The 17,028-nt window shown below is 45.7% G+C and overlaps 1 protein-coding gene across 1 annotated transcript in view; it reads left to right on the top strand.

The window, feature by feature from the left end:
- Positions 1 to 219: 219 nt before the first annotated feature.
- The window catches only part of SPON1 (spondin 1), a 279,261-nt gene continuing 262,452 nt past the window's right edge, over positions 220 to 17,028 (top strand). The window contains exon 1 of the mRNA XM_040989073.1: positions 220 to 667. Within this exon, the coding sequence (XP_040845007.1) occupies positions 430 to 667 (238 nt within the window). The 5' untranslated portion in view covers positions 220 to 429. The remainder of the gene's footprint in view (positions 668 to 17,028) is intronic.

The raw sequence follows: 17,028 nt of genomic DNA, 5'->3' as shown, positions 1-17,028 counted from the left end.
GGTAGGGGTGCAGCCCTGTTGGCGGTGGGACAGAGCCCGTCGTGTCTCCTGTGTCCTATAATTTCCTCGCAAGACCCTGGGAATCCGGCGTCGCAGAATAAACACCGCCGCCCCGCTAATCGCCGGTCGGAAACAAAACAGCGCTGCGCTGGGGGATCTGGGCAAAATCAGCCCGCCCTCCTCCCGCTCCTTCGCCGCCGCCCGCCCTCGCTCGCGCTGCTCGCTCGGCTCAGCGCAGCGCAGCGCAGCGCAGCTCGGCGGCAGCCGCCAAGCCGAGGCGGGTGCGATCCGCGACTCGCCAGCGTCGGCTCCCTGCTCCCTCTCTCGGCCCTGGCTCCACCGGGGTTTGCCTTGGTCGGGACCACTGCAGGCGGGGAAGTCGCGCCGCGAGGACGGACGGCCGTGGCACAAAGTTGGGGTCCCGCGAAGATGAGGCTGTCCCCGGTCTCCCTGAAGCTGAGCCGGACTCTGGCGCTGCTGGCCTTGGCGCTGCCCCTGGCCGCAGCTCTGGCCTTCTCCGACGAGACCCTGGACAAAGTGACCAAGTCGGAGGGCTACTGCAGCCGCATCCTGCGCGCTCAAGGCACGCGGCGCGAAGGTTACACCGAGTTCAGCCTGCGCGTGGAGGGCGACCCCGAGTTCTACAAGCCTGGAACCAGCTATCGCGGTAAGAGCATCCGAGTGGCGTTTGGGGGCACGGAACCTGACCCCGGAGGGCGCCGACCGCGCCGTGCCGGAGGAGGGCGCGCGGTCCCCAGGGGCGCACCGGCAGCCTCCACTAGGGCCCTCCGGGTCCTGGCTGCCCTGGCTATCTTAGCCGGCAGCGAGTCAGTAGTGTTCGGGGCCGTCGCGGGGCAGCCCCGATCTCCGACGCGCGGTCCCCGGGCGGGGCTATAGCAGAGCCACGCGTCACGCCGACCGGACGCAGGGAGCCCCGCGTGTCCTCCGGCCGTCAGTAGCAGAAAGTATCACCGCTTCTGCCCAAATGGGTCTCACGAAGGGAGGGGGATCCTGATTTCAGTCGGATCCCAGACCAGGGCGCTTTCTCAGCTTCCAGCCTCCCGCAGACCGGCCGAGAGCCGGATCTTCCTACCGGCTTCCCTGGAGAGGACCCCTGGGGAAAGAGGACTTGGGTTGCTCCAAAACGGAGCCGGGGAAATGGAACAGAATAAAAGACACCCTTCTCCCTCTACCACCGCCCCAGTTATTTTGACAAGGTCTCAGGTTAAGGAGCCGATCTTGACTTTCCCAGACAGGCTCGCAGTGGGACCGGAATCCCCACGGAGCTTTGGTAGGCTGCGGGCGGGAAGAGGCACTGGATGAGGACGGAAGGGGAAGCCCCAACGCCGAGGCCTGCTCTCTGGAGACCAAGGGACCTTGGCTCCGGCTGCCGGAGGTCCCCGCGCCTCGGGGCTTGTCCCGCCTTTGGCACTCAGTTGAGACTTGGGCTGAGAGCAGGAAGGGCTGTCCAAGCCAATGGGCGCCTCCGCGGTGCACAACAGGCTGCCCGATCGGCACCGAACCAAAGACCCCTGACTCCATCCTCACGATCCACGTCTCCCTCCTCTTCCAATCCTCGCACCCCCTCCTACCAGCTCCTTCCGATGCAACCACCGCTGCCCTCTCGGTGGGAGACAGAACCGCAAGCAGGGGAGCAAGCCTGCTTGTATTTCTGGGGTCCCACCAGGGCACTTGTCTCCTGATTCCTTCCCCCTCCCCCCCCCACACACCCCTGCGCCTCTTAGATCCCCTCTGGTGCCAAACAGGAAAAGCAGATCATGGTGGGGGGTAGGGCACCTGGTAGGGTGCAAGTGGACTCCAGGCGGCCACTTCCCTTTCTCTTCCCCGGGAGAACGTTGTCGTGGGAGGTAATGATGGGAGCATCACGGAGAAAGTTTGGGGCTGTGTCAGCGGGCGCCCAAGTTCCCCACCTCCCCCACCCCGAGACAAGGACCAGGGCCATCCTTCCCAGAACGTTTCGTCCACTGTCCTGGATTCTTGTCCCCGAGTTGTTCCACTCGGGGCTACCTAGAGCCTGCTAGTGTCCTCAGCCTTGGACCAGGATCGGTCTGGCTTCACGCGCGCGTACGCGTCCTCCCGCGACGTGATGGAGGGAAGAGAGGTGGAAGAAGAGCAGCCTGCCCAGAGCCCACGGGAGCTCTCGTGTCTCTGCGCCGTGGCTGCAAGCGTGCAGAGGCGCAGACACAGGCACTCCCGCAGGGGTCAAGACAGCCAGGAGCCCCAAAGCCCAGGATGTGCATTCCCTGGGCAAAAGTGCCCCAGCTTCCCCAGTAGACAAGTGATGGGCCGGAGACTGTCCGGGCTTGGGTTTAGCTGCTGTGTGACCTTGTGCAAGAGGTTTAAAATCTTTGAACCTATTTCCCAGCTATGAAAAGAAATCCTTGCCTATCCAAGGTCTCCGAAAAGTCGTAGGGACAAGTTTATTAAGATGGGTGTGCCTGGTGTTTGGCTGGGACCCCATGTGGGACAGTTTGAGTTGGATGTAAGGCATTTCTGTGTGATCCGGGTCAGATTTTGGCTTAGGATGTCTGTTTCCCTGTTTCCACAGCCTCCCTCCAGTCTATTAGGGAATAACAAGTATCTGGACCTGATGAATGATTGAGGGAGTGAATGAGTAGATTTTCCACACTAGCAGCTTGCCAAAGACTATTCCTAATGAAAAACCCAAGAAGATTTCTTCCTAGGTGACTTAAGTTAGGCAGGGGCTCAGAAGTGTCTCTTCCCAGCGCTAATCCTGTGTGTGGTGATCTTTGGCAGCAGGTGGCCCCAGCACTGGGAGGGAGGCGCGGGACTGCAGAGGCTCCAGAACCACCGACCCGCCCAGGGCCAGCAGGCAAGGCAACCTCCAGCTCCTTGGATACCCCTGATAGGGCAGTAGGTTGGGCAGTCATCTTCCGCCTCTCTCTCATGGCTAAACTATCTGGAAGGGAATGCTTGTAGATCTTGATGAGATCATCTATGGAGCTCTGCTGCTACGAGCAAGCCTGATTCTGCTGTTCCGAAGTTAGGCAGAAAGGGCAATGGCCTGGTTGGTGATGGTTTCTGTTAATGTGTCCTTTCTTTAAATACCTTCGTTCATAGTAGGCCTACAGCATTCTGATCAGTGCACTGACCTAGGGGTGTGGAAGTTAACATTCCCCTGGGGTTCTGTTTGCTTTTCAACCTTTTCCTGAATTAGGATCCCTCACGCTCCTGATTCCATGACTTCTTTATTCCTGCCCATCCCCAGTGAGCAGCTTTGCTCTGGGTGGTCTCTCCCTGTGCATAAGCCTTCAGGTGTCCTAGAAAGAAATAAAATGGTCACTATTTTGGCAATTATTCAAACTTGGCTTTCTTCCCTGTTGCCTGCGTCCCCCAGAGCTTGGGACACAGCCTATTCCAAGCAGTTCCTGCAATTTTGACTTCTTTTTCTCCTCCATCCCTTTTCTCGCTTCCCCTCCCCCCAGCTGCAGTAATTGTGCTTTGGAAAGCTCTGAATGGCCTGCTCTGTTTCTGACCAGGGCCCCCTTTGCAAAGGAGATTACAGTGATTAAAAAATAACAAGTTGAGGATCCTCAAGGGGCGTCCCTCCTAGGAGGACAATTTGCAGGACCAGCCTTCCCCAGATCACAATTTCAAGCCAAAGGGGGGGGGCGGGGAAATGAGCTGAAATATTGAAGAATTGACTGAAAATTAGAGCCCCTGCCCCATTTCTTTTCTTCTTCTTCTTTTTTTTTTTTTTTCTGCAAGACCAAAGATCTGTTTATTAGGAAAATAAAGTCAGGCACTGGCTAATGAGTGTGGCTTTTCCTAGATGCTCTTTAAAGGGAAATATCAAGGAATTGGATGAGAAAGGAATGTCCAGGCGAGATTTCAAAAGCTGGCCCAACTTCAAACATAACTGGAGGGTTTGGTCTACGCCGGGAATTTCAGAGAGCTCATAACCTGTGTCACTCACGCTTTCTTTGTCCCACTCGGGGACATATGCAGCAGGCACCTTAGCCTGGTGGAATGGGTTTTGCTGTTGGGGGAGTTGGTTCCAATTTTTCCCATCACATGGTTGCAGGGTGACCTCATGCAAGTGCCCCCTCTGAGGCACCATTTGTCAGTCTGTAAAATGAGGGAGTTTGGAGGGTTGCCGCCAGTATTGCTGGGAGAATTAAGTGACCGGTGGCAAAGGAAATTGTCACGTAGTAGGTGCTGCGAAGTTTTTGAGATGATTATTTTGGAAACAAGAAAAAGAACTTAGCAACATCCTGTGCAGGTCTCGGCACCTGTTCGCTGTGGTTCCTTCCTGGCGGTTCAATGTGATTTGCAAATAAGACTCGTTCTCATAGAGGGTGAATCCTCTTCTCATGGTCACACAGCTAAGAGTCAGCGGAGTCGGTATACACTCAGGTCTGTGGGACTCCAGTAAAATGAGTTGGAAGCAGAAAAAGCTCAGCCACCTTGCACACTCTGGCAAAGCAGCAACCCCAAAGCCGGATAACTGACCTCTCTTAGGACAAGAGGGATAAGGCAGTGCGTCCTTATTTACACGTGTTTTTCTTTTTGTGGGCTTCACTAACACATTTCCCCATAAACCAGATTTGTTTAGAATTGTGAAGAATCTTGTCAGTTCTCAGACAATTCCTTCTGTTTGTGGGGAAACAGAAGCAGATTGCACAGGGGAAAAAGCCTGATTTAACTATTGTTTTACTTTTATGTGAGTATATGATATAACCATATTCACATAAAAGTATTTGGAAAGGATTATGTAGAATCTGAGAAGTTCAGTCTGAGGCCTTTAAAATGAACTTTTTATTATATAGGATTGTCTTAAAATTAAGTACTGTTGATGATATAATTTGTCATTTTTATTCTTCTTGCAGTATTTAGCTCTTTAATATTTTCTTATCCCATTTTCCTAAGTATGTAGTTAAATTTGAAAATAAAAATACAAAGATACATACCTACCTAATACTTAATGACTATGGAATTATTTTTTGCTTTGAGCTTCAGAGTATGAAGAAAACACAAAAATGAGAATATATGTAATTTTTCAAGGCTTGAGAGTGGAGCTCTTCAGTGTATACAGCTGACTGTCAGTTGGAAGCTCTGGCTATGAATGCTGCTACATTCACAAACATGAACTTACATGATCAAGAGCCTTTCACTATCATACTGTCCATTTGCTTGTTTTACAGAACATCAGATGTAGGTCAATGTCATTTTTTTGTGGAGAAAATAAAACCTGTTGCCATGTTTTGTTTGGTCATGGTATAGGCTAAGAGCTGCAAAGTTAGGGTTTTAAGCAGGCAATTCCAACAAGGAAAGCTCTGCTCCACCAGGTCATCTAGGAACCCAGGATCCTCCCGTCTTCTGTCACCTTCTAGCACTCTGCTGACACATGGGTAGCCACTAATGACAAGCATATGGTGGATGCTTGAAAAGTGGCTGCTCAAAATGGAGATGTGCACATAACTTACGTACACATAAGTTGTTGAAGAATTAGTATGAGAGAAGAATAAACTCACTTTTAAAAATTTCATTTTGAAATTATAATTGTATATATTAAGCAAAACATTGTTAAAATGAATTTTATCTGTCTTGCACTTATTCCTATTAGATACAAAATTGGTATCTACTAACAAATGAAATGACCTTCACATGGCTTGCACTCACTGCTATGGTACAACACTGTTTTAAGGTGTTGCTCCCTTGCATGGTTACAGCCAGCTCACTACCACCCATCTGAATTCGGTCAGCAGGCAGCAGGGAGAAGAGACGGAGAAGCAGTAGATGAAAAGCACATCCTTCTTTCAATGAGCTAACTTAGACATTGCACCTAATACTTTGAAACATACTCCCCTTGGAGCAGCTTACTCATGTGAGCCAGAGCTAGCTGCAAGGGAGGCTGGGAAATATATACCCAGTTAACATTTGTGGGAGATATTTATTTTTAGAAAGAATAAAGAAGAATTCCTTTGGAGTGATGATTAACTGTCTCCACCACATGCTTAAATGCACAGGCATGTGAAAACTCAGTATTTTGTGTTTTCTCCCTCCGTGACTGATGGATCTAGTCAATGGCATGTGAATGGATGCCACTGCTAAGTGAATCAATAGAGGAAGTAACATTGGTGTGTATTTACACAGGTGTGTATATTCATATGTATATTCGTATGTGAATATACACACAAGTTTCTTTAAGGTGTAGCAGAACAGGCCACTCCGTCCTCAATAAAGAAAAAGAATGAAGGAAAATGCAATAAGCGAGAGTGGTAATGAGGCAAGAGAAAACCCACTATAATGTAAATTTAAATAGAAATGAGAATAATTTGAGTGGATGAGTGAATCCCCATTTTACATGAGGGTTAGATTCAAGAGGCATTATAGACAGCAAGAACTGTGTAAGTCAGGACCGGCATGGTAGATGCTAACCCTCCACCTGTGTGCCAACATCCCATATGGGTGCTAGCTGGTGTCCTGGCTGCTCCACTTCCAATCCAGCTGTCTGTTTATGATCTGGGAAGGCAGCAGAGGATGGCTCAAGTCCCAGGGCTCCTGAGTCATGTGGTAGTTCCTGACTTTGGATCAGCCATTTGGGGAGTGAACCAGCAGATAGAAGATTTCTCTTTCCTTCTCTCTGTAAATTTATTTTTCAAATAAAGGAATCTTTAAAAAATAATGATGTAAGTGAAATTACTTCCTAAAAAATCCTTTGAAATTATGCCAACTTCAAACTTCTAGCCTTGTTTATGCACCCCCCCAGATATTTCTGTTAGCGAAGGCTTGAAAATTGGCATTTCTCAATAAGTCCAACACTTCTGTTTTCCCTCCAGCGTTGGAAAACATCCATGCTTCTTCAACTGAATAGCAAATAAAATTATTCCTTTGCTCCTCCTCCGTAGATGCTGGCACAGAAGTTGTGAATCCTTCCTATAGGAGAGAGTGATGGGCTCATGCCGCTCAGGCACGCACATGCACTGTGTGGGATATCAAGTCATTTACAACATTATTTCTCTCCTGCTTGTTTCTTTTTCATGATTAGTGAGCACTTGTGCTTGACTATGCCAAATGTGCCTCTCCTGGAGTACCTACAGGGTCAGGGAGCTTACTGCATCACAGAAGATATTTGTGCTACTGGCCTGTGTTGGCATATATGCAATTTCCTGTTTTTATAGAAGGTTTGGGCTATCCTGCAGCTGGGGCCCAGCCTAGGACTGAGCAAGGCATAAGAAATCCTTTGGAGGTTGTAAGTAGACAGGCTTCCAGTTTCTCAGAATATGCCATGCTCTTGTGAAAAGTTCAACGACACATAAAACAGGCACCTAACCAGATCTGATGACTTGCTTTTGGCCCAAGAGACTCATGGGAAATCACGTGAACCCTACCTGCGGTTGAGGTTTTGATGTTTGTAAATGTCTCCTGGGCTGAGTGAGAGCAGGGAAGGCTTCCAAGAGCCAGTCACCATGTGTGGGATAGGAATGTGGAAGAGTAGGCTGACTCGGAAGCTAAACAGTAAACTGAGATAATGATTCTATGTACTGCAGGAAACCCTTCTGTTGCCCTTCCTCTTCCTCCTTGTCTCATCACTCATGTTCCCCATTACTTTGACCTGACTGTGTGATTCTATTTTCTTCATAGCCCTCAAATAGTCACTGGGATGATCTTGTTTTATCAGCTGCCTCCTCTAGCTAGAATATAAGCTTTATGAGAATCAGGACTTTTTCTGCTGTTTCTTTTTGTTAAAAAAATTTTTACATTTATTTGAAAGGTAGAGTTGCAGAGTCAAAGACAGGAATCTTCCAGCTGCTGGTTCACTCCCCAAATGGCCACAGCAGCCAGGGCTGGGCCAGAACGAACCCATGATGCAGCATTGTTCTGAGTCTCCCAGGTGAGTGCAGGGACCCAAGTCCTCATCTTCTGCTACCCAAGTAGCCATCTTCTGCTACTCTCTCAGGCACACTAGCAGGAAGCTATATTGAAAGTGGAGCAGTTGGGACTGGAACCGGTATATATATGGGCTGCAGGCATCACAGATGACAGTTTTACCCACTATACTAAAACCCAGCCCCCTGTGATTTTGGCTTTCTCACTTGCCATTTTGTCTTCAGCACCTAGAATAATGCTTGGACATAGAATGCATTAATGAATCATATAAACCCCAGCAACTCTGGTGTGTGATGTCTCTGTGACACAGGGGAAAGAATGTAGGGGTGTCTCCCAGCCAGGGACAGGTGAGCGCCAAGGAAGAGAGATTAGAAGACTGGCAGCTCCAGGAGGTGGCAGCAGAAAGGAAACCCTGTACTCTGGGACACTGGGTGGAGGTTCAGGGCAGTAGACGACCTGGATCCAAGGTGAGGATGGTTGGGAGGGAGGAGGCCATTTGCATGGATGTGTGAAAACTCAGCCATGGATGGCACAGAGGTGAGAAGCAGAACAACAGTGGGTAGAAGGGCCACGGGAGGGACTCCCAACTTTAGACTGTGGTTCTGAGTATATGGAAGAACTAAGGCAGAGACACAAGCTAGATGCACCGTTTAAGATGACTCAAACACACACACACACACACACACACACACACACACACACACACACACACACACTTCTTGGACCTCTAAAAAAAGCTGAATTTCTGGATTTTTTTGGTTTTATTAAAAATCTAAAAATCAAGATGGTGAAGTGTAAAGAATAAGTGGCCAATGGGTGCCTTTGTCTATGCCTCTCTGTGAAAGGCCCCACCCCAACCTTCCCCAACCTTCCCATGTCCCACGTCATCCAGCACCTGGCCACATCACTGCAGCATCCTACTTTGGTGGCACACCCATCCCACGGCCAATAGAACATCCTCTAAGTCGGCATGACTGCAGCATCCTTCTGCTTTGCCTGTAAGATGGCCAGGAGAGGAGAACTGTGGGCCTCCAGTTGGTGGTGACACTCACGGAGTGGTGGAGCCTGAGTCAGGACTGACCTTGTTGTGTCTTCCCTGTCAAAGTCTACTCCCTCCCATCCCTGAAACTTGCACACATGTTGTCCAGGTTCTGTCCTCTGGGGTCAAATGAAATGAGACCTTCCCTTGGCCTTTTGTCCTGAGCCATCTGTGGATGAATAGCTAGTATGACTTCTCTTCTGACTTAAAAAATAATGCCCCATTTCTTCAACTATTCTTTATAGAACACTGTCACATTCCTTTATACTTTGTACTCCAGATGTGCTCTGCTAGGGAGAGAATGTGATGGAATGATCAGCTCCCTGTCTCGGATGCCACACTTGTGTTGAGCTTGCCAGGGCCTGTGTTTGCTTCGTAGGAGCTGTGTTGATGTCTGGAATCACATTGAACTTGCAGCCAACTCAAATCCTTGTGATTTGCCATGAATGCCTGCTGCCCTGCTTAACCTGTAGTGGTGTAACTGGGCCTTGAATGTAACATTTGACATGCTTCCCCATTAGACTTAATCCAACACGTCTGAGTCCATCCCTATAACTGTCAGCCAGTTATGAGTCTGGATTCTGTTCCAGAGTGATTTCTCCACATAGTCCAGTTTTAGATTCTGTGCAGTTTTGATAAGCATGCCTTATAAAATTTTATCAAGAGATTGATAATGTTGAGGAGGTCAGAGCTTGGGGCAAAGGCCACTGACGTTAGTGTTCTCTAAAGCTGATGTCTGATGGAATAGTTCTGAAGTCAACTGATCTACCACCCCTGTGACATTTACATGCCCCTTGTCATCCAGCTCAGTTTAGTCCTGAATACCGCTTCCTTAGGCAGCCTGTGGTTCTTATTACCCAAATGAAATATTTTCTTTCTTTGCTTCAACATTAGGACTGAATTTTATGTAGTATCATAAAGCTTTGCTTTTGTTATCTGTGCTTTGAGGATCTTATCCAAAAATCCATGCCCTATATCAATATCTTACTATTTGTCTATGGTAACAAGTATAAAATGAATTTTAGCTATATATACATCCAGTTGTGTCAGCACTATTTGTTGAAGAGGTTACCTTTACTCCTCTGTGTGGAGTATGGTTTACTCCTCTGTATGGTTTGTATTTTCTTGTTAAAAATTTTTGCATGTAGGTGGATTAATTTGGGGGCTTTCTATTTTGTTTAGTTGATCTATATATCATTTTTTAAATGCCAGTAGCATACTACTTTAATTACTATAATTTTGTAGTATGCCTCCAGCTTGATATTTCTTGCTCAGGATCGTTTGGCTATTCTGATTATTGTGATTCCATATAGATTTTAGGATTGCTCCTTCTAATTCTTTAAAGAATTTCATTGGTGGGGCAAGTGTGGTGCCATAACACAGTAATCTATCCATAGTGCTGGCATCCCATATGGACACCAATTCGAGTCCCAGCTGTTCCACTTCCCATCTGGTTTCCTGATAACAAGCTGAAAAGCAGCAGAGCATGGACCAAGTTCTTGTACCCTTGCTTCCACATGGGACACCTAGATGAAGTTTGTTATTCTCAGCTTTGGACCAGACCAACTCTGGCTATTGCAGTCTTTTGGAGAGTGAACAAATTGGTAGAAGATTCTCTCTCTCTCCCTTCCCTCTGCTCCCAAATCTCTGATTTTCAGGTAAAATAGGTTTTTTTCTTTTTAAAATGTCATTTAACAGTAGCCTAGTAGCTGAAGTCCTCACCTTCCATGTGCCAGGATTCTATATGGGTGCCGGTTCATATCCTGACTGTTCTACTTCCCTTCCAGCTCCCTGCCTGGGAAAGCAGTCAAGGACAACTCAAAGTCTTGGGACCCTGCACCTACTTGGGAGACCAGGAAAAAGCTCCTGGCTCCTGGCTTCAGATTAGTTCAGCTCTGGTTGTTGTAGCCACTTGGGAGCGAACCAGCGGATGGAAGATCTTTCTCTGTCAATCTGACTTTCCAATAAAAATAAATCTTTAAAAATGAATTTTATTGACATTTTGATAGAGATTGCATTGAATTTGAAAATTGCTTCAAATGGTATAGATATTTTAATGTTATTTGTCCTTCTGATCCATTAGTAAGGACTGTTTCCATTTCTTTGTGTCCTTGGGGAGTTCTTTTAGCAATGTTTGATAATTTCCAATGTTTTAAAGAATTAAATTATTTTTAAAGATTTATCTATTTTTTTTTGATAAGGCAGATTTATAGAGGGAAGGAACTGCAGAAAGAAAGATGTTGCATCTGCTGGTTCATGCCCCAAGTGGTCACAGTGGCTAGAGCTGAGCTGATCCGAAGCCAGGAGCCAGGAGGCTCCTCTGAGTCTTCCACGTGGGTACAGGGTTCCAAGGCTTTGAGCTGTCCTCTACTGCTTTGCTAGGCCCAAGCTGGGAGCTGGATGGGAAGTGGAGCAGCCAACACATGCTAGTGCCCATATGGGATCCCAGCAAGTGCAAGACAAGAATTTAGCTATGAGCCATCATGCCAGGCACTAATCATTTTCAAGTGTATGAACTTTCACATTTTTGGTTAAAATTATTTTTTAAAATTTGATTTTTTTCTGGCTACATGAAACTTAGAAGTTTTACACAACAAAGAAAATGATCAGTAGAGTAAAGTGATATCCACGAAATGGGGGAAATATCTGAGAAAAGATTAACATTCCAAATATGTCATCAACTTTAGAAACGCAACAACAGGAACAAAACAATTAAAGAGCTTTGACAGGTCTCAAAAGAAGAAATACAAATGGCCAACAAACATGAAAAAATGCTCAACTTCACTAGCCATCAGGGAAAGACAAGTCAACACCACAAGGAGATATCACCTCCTCTCTGTTAGTATGGCTAAAATCCCAAACACAGAGTAACAAATGCGGGTGGGGATGTTGAGAAGGGGAGACACTTTGTACACTGTTGATGGGAATGTAAATTAGTCTAACCACTAGGGAAAGCAGAGTGGAGATTTCTTTAAAAAAACAAAACAAAAATAGACTTGCCATTATGATCCAGCAATCTTATTACTGGATCTATACTCGAAAGGCTTGAACACAGTGAATCAAGGAGATACCTCTACCACCATTTTTATAGCAGCACTGTTAGTAATAGCCCACATTTGAAATAAGCAAAATGTCCATCATCAGGTGAATAAAGAAAACATGGTATATGTGCATAATGGAATGTTATTAAGCTATCAAAAAGAATGAAGTCCTACCACTTGTAGCAAAATGGACTTAACTGGAAGACATCATGTGGAGAGAAAAAAGCAGGACCCAGAAAGATAAATATTGCATATTATCCTTTATATGTGGGAGCTAGCATTTAAAAAGCAAAGTAGGAAGAAAAGTCTCTGTATCACTATTGCTACAAAAAAAGTTTTATAAAACTTTATTTTGTACCTTTGGCAAATCAGTAATCAAGAATTTTATTTTATAGTTTTAATGATCTGTGGTTATTTTAAAATTTACTGTGTATGAAGTGGAAAAAATAGGATTATTTTTTAATGCAAATGAGAGGAACAAAGTAAAACTACTAAATCAAAAAGAATATAATTCCTGTATTTGGAACATCCTGGGGTGGGCCGTGGCTCTGGTCAGACCCAGATGCATCCTGGAGCTCCAAGGAGTGATTTTTGGGTTTCTTTTTCCCCGTTTCCCCTATTCTTTCTCTTCCCTACCCTCTCTGCCTTTTCCCTGCCTCCCTTCCACTTCTGTCTAACTCTTTCCATCCTTTATCTCCTGGCTGTGTTTCTGGGTGTTGGCCTTGTTTTTTCATAACACAGATAAACTTTCTCCAAGCAGAGGGGCACAGCTGCCAACAATATCCAAGGAAAGCCTCTTAGCTGGTTGTGTGATCACAAGAAAAGCCCTTTCCTTCTAATTCCAAACTGATTAGTCCAGCTGGAGTCACATGCCCAGGGGAATGGCATGTGGAGCTAGATTAGATCTGGGTCATAGCTTAGTGACTTGGTATTTTGGGAGGGAGATGGGGACTGATTGGCAGCCCCCTATAAAGTCAGATTAGGCGAAGCTCCCCCCCCCCCCAGCCTTCCTGACCACATTCCTATTCTCAGTGACATTCTCTTGGCACCCACAGCTCCGATTCCACAGGAGTGTCCTTCCCACTCTTCTCCCTAGCCCCATACTCTCGAGCTTGGGACCTTTTCATTGTGCTCTATCCCATGATGACACAACACATGGGAAAACGAATTAAATTTTATTGAACTGCAGTAATGTGCATCATCTTCATTATCTGCTTTAGGCCTCATGACAAATCCACGTGATGATAATTATGATCCTTATTTCTTAGAGGAGATTGATTTGTTTTTTAATAGACTTTGTTGCTTTGGCAAACATGTTGTTAGACCTACTAGTGAAAGCTCATTTCAATACTGTTAGTGGTAATTCACAGGTAAGGAAACCGAAAAATAGACATCATCTGTCTTGCCCAAAGTGACACATCATAGAGAGAAATTTGAACCTCAGCCTGTTAGCTACATCCAGCGTAGAAAAATGGTCCCTATCTTTTTAAATATGCATGTTCTCTAATTTGGAATAATTTATCTCTGCCTGGGAATGCTATGAGTTTGGGCTGAGGAATGCTGTTCCGGGGAGCGGCAGGATCTGACCCCACCACATGTACTTATTCACTTTGGGATCATTGGCTTTTTTTCCTGTCTGCTGAATCACCATCACCGAGTCGTCTCCTGCCTCATTCTGGCTAGATTGGTTGAATTGTGTGAGTCTCTTAATGAAGCATGTGAGTTGTAGCTTCCCAGAACTCTAAAGTTGTAGGGCTAGGGGTACTGGTGTGGCTTACTTAATGTTCCATTAGTTTTGTAGTCTCCTATAGTAAGTTAAGCCAGAGGTTGCTTGTGGTTGAGGTGTGTGGTATGAAGACTGGGGCAAGTCAGTGACATATAGCAGGTGGATGGCAAGGGACGGTCAGGTGATGGAGCTGAGGTCTACTTCTAGACTTTGAGGTTGTGATTCTGAAACCCAAGAAGCATCACAGTGTTTTTGTTAGAATGGACACAGCAACATTTCAAAAGGCCACGATGGAAGTTAAGAAAAAAGTGAGAGTGGAAAATTTATTCCAAGTAGACTTAAGGTTAGGGAAACCCTGCCTTTGGCAAGGATTTGAGGCCAGCTTCTAGTATGAAAAGCCAGTCTTCACACAAATCAGGCCAGAGAGGCCCTTGTCCCAAGCTGACTTTCAGGGCAGGACTATAATCCAATCATCACACAACCTCCAGCATACTCTTCCTAACTCGTGGTCGATCTGAAAATGTCATTTTGTAGCACAAATCCTGAAGTGCTTCCTCATCACACACAGGGTGACATCCACATTTCTGGGCGAGGCTTTGAAGGCTCTTGCTCATCTACTGTCCACTGATCTTTTCCCCAGAATCTCTTAGGACAGCTTGCCTCCCAGTGTGCCGGCTCTGAGACACTCAGTTTTGGGTTCTAGGCTCACTCGACCTGCCATGTGTTTCTCTGCTTTGGATGCTGTTACTCCTCTCGTCTTCCAGAAAACTATTCCTCACTCACCCTGTGATTCACATGGCACCTGCTCTTGTGATGCCTCCTCTAACTCACCCAGTTAGTCTCAGATGCCGCCCCCCATCCCTTTCTGGGATCGCAGAACACAATGTTCATCCTGCCATGACACCCATCACACATTATAAAACTATCTGTTGATGGATTTTTTTCTCTCCCATCTGTTAGACTCTAGAGCACAATGACTGTGTCTTGTGCTTGTGTCTCCAGGGAAGTAGTACTGAGCTGACACGCAGCCAGTACTCTGTAAGGATGAGGAAGCTTGGCGTACTGTGCTGAGGTAATTTTAAGAACTTTGGAGGAGACACCAGAGTAGAAATGGGTAAACTATGCAGTGAAAATGGATGAGTCCTTTTTAATGTACTCATTCAGTGGTGATTTATTGAGCATTTACTCTACTTACCAGAAGTATATACCAGATACTAAAAGTATAGTGGGATTTAGGATAGACTTGGTATTTTCCCCATAGAGTTTTTAGGTTACTAAGGGATACAGATATCTAGCAAATCATATCATGGATGTTGAAGATTTGGTGAGAGATCTTTAACACAAAGAGACATTGAGTGGCTCTATAGGGTGACAATGGGGATGGGCAGGCAGATCCTCACAGGACACTATCTTGGGAATGATGGGCTGTAACATGACAAGGATTATAAGGATTTGCCCAGCTATCCAGATCCTGGCCATGGGAGGTTCCCCCTCAAAAGTAAGGGAAGCAGTCCCCGCAGAGGTCCTTCCTTAGTGCCTTCTAGAGTTTTTCTTTGGACACTCATTTTCCCTAAGGACCAACTCTTGGAAATCACTGTTGCCTTCTAAGCACCGTGATCCTCATCAGCCACAATCAACATCTCCATCATCATCTTTACTCGCAGTGTCACGATCACCACCAATAGCATTATCATCGGTACCATCGTCTTTTGCAGATCTGGGATCTTTTCTATCTGCAAATTTTTAATTTAATCCATTATGCACTTCTATAAGAAAGACGATATAATGAATGCCCCTTGAAGAATGAGGAAACAAGAAGGTTAAGTAACTTGCCAGAGGTCACATAATCAATAAGCGTGAGCCCTGGGTTTCTAGTCCCAAATTCCCAAATCTTCACTCTTAATCAGTTCCCTGTATGTGTTCACAGGACAGCTCTGAATGGACTTTCTTTTTTCAAATCCTTTGTAAGCATTTTCCTTGAGTTTCTTGGATCTCTTAATGGTCTCTCTTGGGAGGCTCTTGGGAGGAGTCATTAGAGAGAAGATTCTATTATTTATTGCCAAGCAGTCCTCTTCAGTTGTTACTGGGACTCAGAACACGCTGTACACTTGTGCCTTTCAGGAGGAAGTCATATAATGGGGTTCTCTGGAGGAATAGAGTCTTCTCTCTGCCTCCAAATTATACAGTGTATGAACATCATCACCAGTGATAATTGCGGAATTGAAACTTTCCACCGAGTTCTGCCTCCAGAGCGTCTGCGTGTTGTCTTTAATGAGAGAGTAAAACTTTACTTTTCTAGAATGGACAGGAATGCAGTATTCTGGGAACCTGAGTTTGATTAGCCCGTTAACTACACTGCACAGATGTAAGAGGATATTTATTATTTAAAACACTGTTTTAATCATTTATCAAAGTGTAATCTGTGTAAAGATAAATTCGCAATCATACACCTTAATAATAACAGGCTGAGTGTACTCATATAACCAGAACCGAAAGCAAGAAACAGAACATCCAGTGGCACTGGATGCAGCTGTTAACAGGGTGCTCAGGCCATCACTTACCTGAGTGTCTGGGTTTGAGTCTTTGCTCCACTTCTAATTCCAGCTTCTCTACCAACGAGTTCCCTGGGGGGACAGCTGGTAATAGGTCAAGTACATGGGTCTTTGCCACCAAATAGGAGATCTATATTGGGTTCTGGGTTCCTGGCTTCAGTCTGGCCCAGCTCTGGATGTTGCAGTCATTTGAGAAGTGAACCAGAGGACACAAGATGTGTCTCTGTGTTTCTGCCTTTAAAAATAATAAATAAATAAACAAATAAGCTTCTAAAACAAATAAGTTTCTACCTTTAAAATAATAAATAAATAGCAAATAAGTTTCTAGGTCTAGATCATGATTTAACGTCCCCTGTGCCCCATCCAAGCCACACTCCCTCCCTTTTTCGTGTGTGGCTACTCTCCTGACCTGTGGGACTAAGACTGTTCAGCCTGTTTTGAATGTTACATGCTTTTCTTCGTGCCATCTGGATTCTTTTGTGTCTGCCTTCTTTCACTCAGGATTATGTGTGAGAGATTTATTCGTGCTGCGTGAAGCAGTAATTTGTTGATTTCATTATGGGAAGGCATTCCGTTATACAAACGTGTCACAATTTATATATCCACTGCTGATGGGCACTGGAGTGTTTGCAGTTGAGTGCTACTTCAAAGACTGTTACTCAGAGCATTCTTAGAGAAGCTTTTCAATGCACAGAAGCTTGCATTTCTATTCACTTGAAAGTGGCTTTGCTTGGTCATAGGGCTGTATGTGTGCAACTTCAGTAATTATTGCTCAAAGATTTTCCAGTGTTGATA

The sequence above is a fragment of the Ochotona curzoniae genome, unplaced genomic scaffold, assembly GCF_017591425.1.
Source record: "Ochotona curzoniae isolate NIBS_2020 unplaced genomic scaffold, NIBS_Ocur_1.0 contig_517, whole genome shotgun sequence".
Classification (NCBI taxonomy): domain Eukaryota; kingdom Metazoa; phylum Chordata; class Mammalia; order Lagomorpha; family Ochotonidae; genus Ochotona; species Ochotona curzoniae.
The sequence above is the reverse complement of the archived record's forward strand: the minus strand, read 5'-3'. Positions and strand labels throughout refer to the sequence as shown.